At 37.8% G+C, this 12037-nt stretch overlaps 1 protein-coding gene across 2 annotated transcripts in view; it reads right to left on the bottom strand.

Moving 5' to 3' along the window:
• Window positions 1-12037, bottom strand: part of doc2b (double C2-like domains, beta) — a 115174-nt gene that overhangs the window by 29564 nt on the left and 73573 nt on the right. For both annotated transcript variants that reach the window (XM_034890490.1, XM_034890491.1), the window contains one exon: window positions 9602-9676. In XM_034890490.1, the coding sequence (XP_034746381.1) occupies window positions 9602-9676 (75 nt within the window). The remainder of the gene's footprint in view (window positions 1-9601; window positions 9677-12037) is intronic.

The raw sequence follows: 12037 nt of genomic DNA, 5'->3' as shown, positions 1-12037 counted from the left end.
AAGTCTGATGGCAGGGATCCATGCAATAAGGCTCACGCTGATTGTTTCTCCCTCAATCAGTGGTTGACTCCCACAGGAAGGTGTACACACACACACACCCACACACACACACACACACACACACACACACACACACACACACACACACACACACACACACACACACACACACACAGAGAGCATGAAATTATGTTTTTAAGGCTGAAAACAACATTTTGTATAAAAATGCAAATAACATATTTTTATTATAAAGATGAATTTGTGTGGGGATTCCATTAATTATTCATTTCTTTCCTCAGTTCTTTTTTTTCCTAAATTACAAGTTCCTCCATGTTTCTGTTCTTGTCAGAGTAAATGTATGTTTAAAAGAAAAAAGCATTGACAGTAATGCATTGGATGTTCAGATTAATGGAAACTCTATGGACTCTGGTTAATGTGTCGCAATTACTGAAGAATATTGCTGTGATGAATATTAAAAGAAATGTCCTGTGTAGATGCACGAGAACAAGCGGCAGAGAACAATAACATAGCGCAAAGAAGTGGTTTGTAATGCCATTTCCAGTAGAAAGCTAGTAAGTGATATTGTACCTGTCCATTCAGCTACTTCATCACTGTCTAATGCGGTGTTCCCAGCCACTACGAAGGTCAAGGTGTTCTAACTGTACACCTCGATTATTTAAATGTCCTGCTTGGTGTTTGCTAAGTGGATTGTTGGCAGGATGGCAAAAAGCAGAAGAAGTGATCAATCGGTTACTTACAGACAAGGATGTCATTAAATCACGATGACGTGTGCAAACCTGAAGTTATGACTCAAGTATTTAATCAAAGCATTAAAAAGTCTTAAATGGTTTAGACCCTTAAAATGACAATGTTGGAGAGAAGGGCTGCTAGTTTTACTTGGGGTGATAAAAGCAGTTAATTATCTAGGTAAAAGGTGAACCTGCAACAGAGAGAGTTTTCTCTTCTGCATGTGTGATCAGCATGCATTAAAGTGGAAACACCTGCTCACAAATGGAGGGCGGTGTTACAAATGAGCAATCGGTGTCACAAGTCATTTCACTAACGGAGGCTAAAAAACCTTTGCTCTCCAGCCATATATTGCGGGATTTTTGCATACACCTCTGGATCTCTGCTCAAAAAGGCCCTCTGTACCTAAAGGAGATTGGGAGAGAGGTAGCGGGGGCTGAAACACAGACAATCATTGGGCTGTGGACACACACGCTGCAGAGCATTTCAATCACAGCTGGTCCTCCTTAAGAAATCAGGTTCAAAACTGCATCTGTATATGATAGTATCTATTTGTTCTGTTTTGTTTTGTTTGGGGTTCATAATGTTCTGCACATTTCACACCAAATTGTGTAAAAGAAACTAGTCGGGACATTACTAGGGTTATTTCCTAACCTTCAACACAAAGCTCCTCTACAAAAAATACATTATAGAACAATTATTATGGGCTGACATCTTACAACATGTATTAGTGAAATATTTATATCGAAATAAATCTTGCAGGTTACATTAGTCAGTTGTTTGTACTACGGTTGTTTCATCCAGAGAATCATATGAATTATGCTGTAGTCTTTTCTCATAGACAAGATAATTAAGTACATTAATGTGAGTAAGAGCAGAGAATTCTCAGTTTTCTATGTTCAACAATTGTTGAACTTGTGAACTTGTTGAACTTGTGAGGTGTTTTTTAATCCAGCCCAAAGTGACACATCACAGGGCTCCTCAAAGACCAAACTGTATAAAGCTGAGGCCATATCACCATAAAGTTAACAGCCAATGTGGCGGGCCTTGCTGTTAGGAGTATTTGACACTTGGTGGGTGTTACATTCACACTTTTGATAGACAACTCATCATAATGACCAGTAGCTCCTGCTGGGTAGATGGGATAATAACACCTTCTACTCAACCTACAATGATGCGTTTAGAATATTTGATTTGTCCAGTTAACTATCAGCTTCATTTTCGTTTTATCAGCATCATGTTTCAAAATTTAAATTATTTTATTTTAGCATTTCAATACTGTGACAAGTATAAATGGCCTAGACATTTTCTGTTGCCAAATTTGTCACCTAAATCAGTTAATCACCTTGTGGTCCTGTGAAAACGTCATAATTCTAATCTACTATATCTAGTCCCTGTCAGTAATGGACAGTTTAATCTGGAATAATTAAATGCATTTCAATGTTTTATTATGGTCTCAAAGGAGATGAAAATGTGATCTGTCTTTGCAGTAGAGCGTGAAATTTCACTTCTGATTGGAGCACATGCAGAAGTTATGACCTTTTTAGTGGTTCTTAATGAGGCTCTTAGACCGAGCCTAATGATTATTTTGAGGGCACGCTGAGAGAAATATCAGAAAGGGGAGAACGTGGCGGCCTGTTGTTTTATTGACAGGAATATGCAAAGGCCTCTGCGAGTTTTTGCTCTTCAGGCTTTTCATGAAGAGCAAAAGCTTTGTTGGATACCCTAAGAATAATTGGGTGCTGTTCAGAAAGTCAAGTACATTTGAATTGTCTTAAAAGCTGCATTTAAACAAAATATTTAGAAGATGCTGACTTTGACACCATTCATCCATAGCTATTCACAGAAGACGTACAGTGCCACTTCAGTAGAAGGGACAATGGGATGGATCACTGAGGAACACATGGCAGGTGGAGAAAGCCAAAGTCATGTTGTGGAAAACAAAAGCATCTTATTAAATAAGTGGTAAATGATGGTAAAAACTAAAGCCTATGAATAATCAGAGAACTGGCCACGTATGTTGGAATTTTTCCCAACAGTACAGTAGTAGTGCAGGGTGTATTGCATTACAGTTCCCATGATACAATACACCCAGTATTCATGTTAAATTATATTTTGACCTGTCATTAGGCGCTGCAATGGGTATCATAAATCTACTGGGGCTCTGACCTAACAGATTTTATATAGTCTTTAAATCTTTCTCTTACACATGCAAAGAGCAGATACACAGCAGCATGACCCGGCCTTCTATCGACATTGAATCTGCTTATGTTAACCTACGTTGGCTGGCTCCACTAGTCTTAAAAAATAGCCACTAATTAGCAAACTTTCTAGTTTTAAAAGTTATTCTGGGCATGGATCTTGTCCCTTAACCTGTCTTTGTCTCACCATTGAAAAGAAGGTTTTCTATATGAAGTTGTGTGTGAGTGTAACCCCTGATTTCCACCAACTGCTGAACAACTGAAAGGGCCAACGTAATCTCGCGAATTCACGTATCATCGCACGGTATAACAGCATGTAGTTTCTATAAACTGAACCACCAGTATGTCTCCGCCCATTATGACATTTTCAAGGTGTAGCCATGAAGAATTCGCCATGAACACAGTGAATTTTATTTTGAAAATTAACTGGATGTATTCTTTTGTGCCTAACTTCCTGTCCCGCAAAATCCACCCTGTGCTCATTTGTTGCGGATCACTTGTAAATGTGTTTTCAAGTGATTTGTAAGCTAGAACAATTTCTTGGTGAGCAGCAGTGTATCCTCCGCCTAGTACTTAAGTGCACTGACTTTACTATAGTACTATACTGCTGGTTGCTAAATACTATCAGTGGCTAAAAGTTTTGATTTAGTTATTATTATAATAAATCCCGGGAAGCTCACAGTCATTGCGCCTGTGTGTTTATCAAGAAATAACTCTTCTTCAAACCATACATGGTTGTTTTTTCGTTTCAGTCGTGCACAGCATGTTAATTAGTGAGGTATAGGGGTGCAGCTGGTAGATGTTTTTCACATTGGACAGATGCTACAATGTTGTTTTATCACATATTAATGACATCTGATTCAATAATCTAAAACAATAATTGAACCATCATTTAAAAACTGGGTTACTCCTGTTAAAACCCACGGTTAACACTGGATAGCAATTATCTTGGGAGAAATTAGATAAAAAGCCAGATGAATCATTACAGCTGATGTAATTATGTCCTTTATGTTCAAAGGCTTTGAGTATTTTGAGCCTCAAACTACAGCAAGAAGTACTCATCTTCTAAACGTACATATTATATTATTAAAAAACTAATCAATCAATCAATGTTTAAGTAATGGTCAGTCGCAGGGAAAGTTTAGTCCAGTGGTTCCCCTCCATAGAGTCGCAAAATAAATATGACAGGTTGAGAGATGACTGATGAGGTGGGAAAACAAAGTTCTGCTTCCCACATTTCTACGTATATTTTGGGCTTTTCTCTACTCTTTGATTTCAAGTAAAATATTGGATGATTTTATATATATGGGCTATATAAAAGGCTTAGAGGTGAAAGGTCCCATTAACAACTCAGGGAGAACTAATGGTGCTAAACTAGACAAACAACAGGTTTAATCTGTAACTCATTATTTCAGTGTATTATTTTCAGTATCTCAGTATTTTAATCAGGAGAGATTTCGTAGAGAAAACCATCAATTTTGTTTAACAGCATGATGGAAAGAATTTGAGTTAAGTTTTCTAGAAATAACCCTCATAACAACGTAGTGCATTTAGGGGCATAGTTATGCTGTGATTAGTTCTGGCTTTTCCCCCTAAGGTCTAGACACTGGTGGTGGTAGTGGTGCTGGTGAAGAGAGTTTGGCTAAAGATCTGGATGATGGAATATGGAGCAGGGCCGGGCGTTGATATGATGAAGCCTAGAGGTGAAGGTGTGGAGGAAGGTCGCATCAGTTTGTATTGAGATGACAACTGACAGCAGCAGAGAGTAGAATGGGTTCTAAAGTGTGACAGTAAGGATATGATTGGCTAAGAGAGATTGTGGCAAGATCTGTTTTGACTACTTTGAGTGCACGCTCACAGAGTAGAAGCCAGAGAGAGAGAGAGGCAGAGAGAGCTTTGTTAAGCTTCATTTTCTGTGGTGATCATCCGTTTTTGATTTGATTTGACATAATTAACACAATCAGATACATGTAGATATTAGGACACTATTTCCCTCCAAGATGTAGTGGAGGAGAAGTAGAACATATCAGAAAATGGAAATCCCACTAGAAAAGTACAAATACTACAAGTACTTTGTTACTTTCAATTGTTTGGTCGAGTGTTGTATTGTATGTACGTTCAACTAATTCTTTCATGTTTGTCTCGGTAGAATGGAGAGCAAACAAACACAGTCATAATCAGAGCTCTCACAGTAGTTTTTGTTTAAGCTATGTAAACTGTAGTGTTTCAGTAAAAATACACTTTGCTGCAAGAAATTTGAAACATCCTCAGGGTGCAATGAATGTACAGCGCAATCTGGTTACTGGTCGCTGAGAAATCTCTGTATCAAGTCTGTGGATATTCATGGATATTATCACAGATGATATCTACAGATGGCGGATTACTTCTGTAACTCCAGTGATTAAAGGGGGTGGAGAGGTTTAATACAGACCAACAGCAGGCAGACTGTTGATATGTTTTATGGGCCTATTCCATGTGTTGTGGGACAATTATTACACTACTGTTTAATTGCAGTTGTAGTGCCCTTTTTTTATTTTTTATTTTTTTTTATTTCTGAAAGGCAACTTACACATTCTCATGTTAACATTCACAAGTCTATCTCACAAATTACTCAATTTTTTAATTTCAAGGAAAAAAAAGTTGTCAGAAAAAGGCACCATCCTACACAGGAAGTCAATTTATTCCAGTTGGATTACAAAGAGATTGAAATTATTAACACTGTTACACATGTACACTGCACAACAAAAGTCACACATTATTGTTCCTCAGAATAAAGGGTGGCATGTGCATCGCTGACATTATGACTGTTTCCATCTGTCTGCAGCTATCTAATTGATGCATTCACTTTGAGTTCAGAGAGCCAGAAAAACCTCAGGCTTGTAGAGAATGTAATAATGCACCTGTTGTCATCTGTATTCACATACCAGTGAGAGGTCAGTTCGTCAGAGCAGCAGTATCTGTTAAACTATACATTTGAGTAGAATCAAAAGGTTTGCAATAATAATGGCAGATCGGCAGAGTTTCTCAGCCTATTATTAAATGTACTGCACACTGCAGTGACAGAAAGCTTTTTTCTATGCAAGCTCCTCTATAAGTATCATTCGCAACATTTCAAATGGTTCTTGTTGTGGTATTTTGTCCTCTATGATATATGCAAAGGTCTCTAACACACATTTCTAGGCTGGTGCACATTTTTCTTTCAGCCAATGTTCCAGCCCTTTGGTCCAAAGTGAACATTTGAACTACTATGGGATGTGTTGTTACTACATTTGGTATAGGCAATTATGGTACTGAGAGAATGCATTTGAATGTCTTAGTTCTTGCCCTGCCTTTGTATATAATAACAGATACGAAATATGAGGAAATAGGGCTGAACGATTTTTGAAAATAATCTAACTGAGATTTTTTTCACAGATATTTTGATTGCGATTAATATGCTATTGTTTAAGCTAAATGTCTTCTGTATTATTCAACAAAGACAAGCAATACATCATTGTATAGAATGAACAACACAAGATTAGATAGATTAAACTGTTTTTTCCTGGATACCAAGCCTGTATGGGATGATGAAATTAGGGGGTGCATGAGTTTATGTAAATGACATCTTATTTATCTACTTCACAGTAGTATATTGGGCACTAACCAAGCCTGGTGTAAAAAAAAACAACATTTCTATGAAAGTCAGAAACAAATCACACAAACTAAAGTGCAGATCGCAAAAACATAAAAACAAATATGTGGCTTTACCATACTTAGTAGTATTTAGATTATTTATTGTATTATTTACTGGAGGAGCTGCCAGCAAGATAAACACTATAACCTCGTAACAATTTAGAATTTTGAGTTCATGACAGGACTCATCTAAAACTAATGGCCACATTCGTTGTAGGATTACTAGGTTATATGTTGTAAGTCTTGTATTGTAGACCTTGTATACGTATACCTTTCAACCCCTTTAGGACAGTGCAGGTAGGTTTTTCTAACTTCCAAAATCTAGTGCAGTTTTATAAATTTCATATATCAGCATGTAGGTCAACAGATTAACAAGAGAAATTCTGCCTGGTAATTAGCACAGATCATGAAAAATTATAAACCTTACAAGAAGTTAAGTACATAATGAAAAGACTCCCATGCAGAGCAAAGCAACACAGGCAGCACATGTGCCTTTTATTAGGGCTGCATATTGTTTTTATTGTTTTACCGGTAAAGTCTGACATATCGCCAAAGACACTCAGAGATTTTAGTAGTTAGGTGAAAGAAAATATCATTAGAAAGCCATACTTTAAAATGCCTCTGTCATTCGTTTTTTGGGATCCTCTTTATGTTCAATTCAATGTTCAATTTGTTCAATAAAAGAGTGCTGAAAATGACTTCCATTCATTTTTTTTTTATTATTCAACAAGCAATTTCTTGTATTTGAGCAAAAGAATGAGTGCAGCAGAACTGAGTACACTTCAATATTTGTTTATTTATTGCAAGTCATATCATTATCGCAATATTCAATCATGTTATTTCATATTGCACATTTCCCTCATATCGGGCAGCCCTACCTTTTTATAGTTTTAGCGTACCAGCTCTGCAGCTGACCCTAAGTACAGCTGAGGTGGACAAAATAAATTTAAAGGTCACATGCCATGAATATTTCACTTTGAGTGTTTTTTAACATTACTATGAGTTCCCCCAGCCTGCCTTTGGTCCCCCAGTGGCTATAAATGGTGATAGGTGTAAACCGAGCCTTGGGTATCCTAATCTGCCTTTGATGGGCCGATCTGGAATCTTGCACCTTATGAGGTCATAAGGGGCAACCTCCCCTTTCTCTGCTTTGCCCGCCCAGAGAATTTGGCCCAGCCATGAGAGAGAGGCATCATTGCTTTCAAACAAGCAAAGTGACAGTTGGTCAAAGCCACTCTCTCCTCCCACAATGAAAGCTCATTGTGGGACTGGCTCTAGGCTGAGTTTTGAGACTTAAGATACAGTATTAGGGGACCACTAAGGTCTATATAAAAGCATCCAAAGAGCACCATGTCATGGGACCTTTAAATGTACAGAGGATATATATATTCGAGACTAGTCATCTATTCATGAGTTTTCAGTAGTATTAACAGTCTAAGAAAATAAAGTTTTCAACACTCACTATTCTGGTGTGTGGTGAGTATTATAACCTAATAGCAGTTGCTACTGTGACTGTACTTTTTTCTTTCATTGTGCATACATTTGTCTCTATTGCTTGTTATCCTTTTTGTAAAGTCTTTTATCGTTTTTATTTTGTTCATTTCTGAGAGGTTTGCTTTTTATGTTTGGTGTTAAGCAGCCATTGCTAAGAGGCTTAGATTAAGTTATTGCAGCCATTTTAATACGCTTAATTATACTTTGCCTAATTGTACACTCGACACACGCTCTTCGTCTTGCATGGTGTGTTAGCACTAAATGTTCTAAGAATATCAATATTTGGGGTGACTTCTAGCTTTACTGGTAGAGCGTGTGCTCGATGCAGACTAAGGGTTCGAACCTGACCCTCGGCCCTTTGCTGTGTGTCATCCCATCCCTCTCCCTTGTCTTTTCTCATTCTCAAGGCAAAATGTGCATGTGTAATCTCTGGTAACATTGAAGTAATGATCCACACTTCTAAAGTTTTACAACGTTAGAACTGAGTAAAGCATGCAGTTCCATGATTAATCATCCTTTTTTACATCTCTCACAGGCGTAACTAACTACACCCATACATACAGATATAGGTCAAAATTCAGAGCTGAAGAGGGTACTGAACAATTACAAAGTTCAGATCAAAAGAAAAAATTAGATAAGTTTGAAAAGGTATTAGAAGAAAGGACTATGTGAGTCAGGTAGATATACAATCACCCAGCTTTATCTTTCAATAAGCTGCTTTTTGTGGAGTGTGCTCATTCACTGATCTATATTAGATTTGAAGACTTTAATGAAAAGGATTAAATCAACCTCAAGGCCTCCTGTCAGACAGAAACAAATTAAAGAATTCTGTGGAAACTTGTGAGTCATTTTGTATTTTGACATTTGAGATACATTTCCATCTTTGATTCACACATGTGTATTTAGTGATCATGTTGGTGGAAAAAACGTGGTTGGGGTCGGACATGTGGAGCTAATAATGACTCTTACACAACAGATCATAAGGTATTTCTCCTCAAGTGCGTCCACCTGCGACATTGAGCAGACCAAAGCTTGGCTCACAGCAAAATGAAAAGAGACTTGGCTTTCACAAGTGAAGCATATTATTAGTAAGTAGGTAGGTCAGCCAGGGAATGTTGTTTGCACGATTTCTCTGGTAAAAGAAGAAGGAGGCAGGTTAAAAAAGCTAATCTTGTTCTGTCTAGTAGTTGTTGTTTTTTTCATTTCCTTTTTATGTCCCGATTAAACAAATACGTTACATAGGTATTAATTTGTGAGCTGTAGTGGTGCTGGTAGGTGTAGCCGATACTTCACGTTGGACAGAGCTTGGGTGGCTTTTTACACCTGTGTTTATGCTAAGCTAGGCTAAATAGGGAAAGGCCAACTTTATATAAAGTTAATCAAAGAAACAAGGCACAATTTTATTGGGAGTGCAAAACTGAGGTGTGGTCATGGAGATTAAGAAAATTCAGCAAATATTTATTATTAGTTGACATAGTGCTGCTCACCTTGCTGGCTCCGGGCAGTAGGTGCAACTTGACGTAGGGGTCAGAAAGCCCGTTGTGGTCCATCGGCTTGAGCCCCTGTGAATTATACACAGACAAATCATCATAAAGATGAATAATTCCTTTAAAACTTGTGTAACAATTTTATATATGAGAATTTGGCCAACGATTATTGCAACATCAGCACAATACAAAGGGATGCAGTTTATTGTCTAAACACCTGGCTTAGCACCCCCTAGAGGCAGCAGTGATAGTTATCCCCTGTAAGTTCACTAGTCTATATCCACGATGTTCCACTTTCGGGATTGCTCTCATTCGGTTGTGAATTCCACTGTATGTCACTTTCTTCGGAGGTCCGTTTTCGGACGTCTGCTTTCTTCGTGTTGTAATTCTAAACTCCAGTTGATTCTCGAGGACTATGGTCTTATGGTATACTGCTCCTCAGATCTCTGCAGGTTAAATCCAGACAGCTTGCTAGACTCTGTCCAGTCTGATTCTTCTGTTGCACAACTAAAACGACCTTTGAGCTTACACATTACCAAAACAAGTTCCTTCCCGAGGTAATTATACAGCGGCACTGTGGCTCAGCGTTTAGTTTAAGATTGGTTCAAAGACATTCTTCCTGGATTAACAAGAATACAATCATTATCATACCTGTCCCTAGTCATGGGTCACCAAAATCATGAAAAATCCTCTTCCAGAGCACTTAAATATATTCATATAAAATCTATGACAATCTGTCCAGCAGTTCTCAGACCTGGACCGAGCAGAAGAGTCTGACCGAGTAAAAATTATGCAAACCCTAACACCATCAGATTAAAATCAAATTACGCTGCCTGGAGTTTTGATCTAAAAAAGTTAATGTTTTCACACAAGTTGATATTTGATTTTGGATAGGACAGAACTTGTCTAACAAATTGCGGAAACCAATTGTGTGACATCCATTTGTGTGACCGAAGTTTTTGCCTTCTGTCCCACAGACATTCAGTACAATACAACGATAGGGACGCAGGGTCTCGTCATCCTGAGAAACAGTGAAGTGAATGAGGAAACGGACTACAAGAGAAGAGGTTTTAGCAATCCCTTTTGAAGAGCAAATCAATAAGACTCAGAGTGAGCAGGAGGGAAAGGTCACTCGTAAAGTGACCAAATAAAATACCATGTGGGTGCCCACTGAGGGAAAAGAAAGGACCTGAAGGTAAGATGTTGAAGGAATAAACACAAGAAACCTCAATCAAATCTCTACCCACACAGAATAGGGAGCACAAATAAGTTTAGTTTACTTTTCTTTGACCTCGAATAGTGTTGAGGTTGTTCAGGTTGCCGACTCCGTTTTGAGATCAAACTTAAATTGGGAATAAGTTTGGCCATTATCATATTGTAGATGTTATGTGCAAGGTGTCAAAAACTCATTGCAACAAATATTTTGTTTAGTCCAAACAATTTTTCTTTATCAAATTACAATTTATAGCAATAAAAAACATTTCTCCTACCCACTCCACTTCCAGTTTGTACACAAACTCCAATTTGCAGTATACATGCTTAGCCAATAAAGCAGATTCAGGTATATTAATATGTGGCATAAAGAATAAAAATGCTTCTAAACCCCCTTAGCTTTATGATCTTACAATACAAATATTTCATTTCTTATCTGGCAAATGATGAAGATCACTGAAAATGTAATATTATTTTAATGGGACCCAGTCTTTATGGTTCTTTATTTAATGGATCAAAAAGAGAAAAACAAAACAAATATGATGTCTATTCACCCACAATTATCAGGCTTAATAGAGGAGCTCGGCTCAAAGCCCAGCACTCAGCAGGAATTACTGGCAGCAAAATGACACTCAGCTGTGTCTCTAACACTACTGCCTTGGATCCTGTCTGCAGAAAATAGAAGCACAGCTTTCTTTAGCCATTTAAAAGCACCCATGTTATGTTCATTTCCAGGTTCATAATTGTATTTAGAGGTTATATCAGAACAGGTTTACACTGTTTAATTTTCAATAATAAAAACATATTTTTGATGTACTGCACCTTGTTGCAGCTCCTCTTTTCACCCCGTGTGTTGAGCTCTCTGTTTAAGCTACAGAGTGAGGTATCACACTTCTGTTCCATCTTTGTTGGGAGTTGCACATGCACAATAGCTAGGTAGGGATTACTAGCCAGTCAGAAGCAGAGTACGAGGGCGTGCAAAGCTAGCAGCTTGGCCAGCATTAAAACTTTTGTTACAAAGTGACGCACATTTGTCACGGAAGTAAAGGCTGGACTACAATAAAGCTGTTTGGAGTAGTTTGTGAACAGTGTTTTCTGTTGGAGATGGTGAGTGCCTTTGGGGTGGACTGTGGCCTTTTTCACTTTGTAATGTGCACAAAAAAAGATATAACACAATGAAGGAAAGGTTAAAGAGTCAAAAAGCAAAATATGAGCACTTTAGTA

Source organism: Etheostoma cragini, chromosome 13, assembly GCF_013103735.1.
Source record: "Etheostoma cragini isolate CJK2018 chromosome 13, CSU_Ecrag_1.0, whole genome shotgun sequence".
Taxonomy (NCBI): domain Eukaryota; kingdom Metazoa; phylum Chordata; class Actinopteri; order Perciformes; family Percidae; genus Etheostoma; species Etheostoma cragini.
This window is presented reverse-complemented; position numbering and strand designations above follow the sequence as displayed.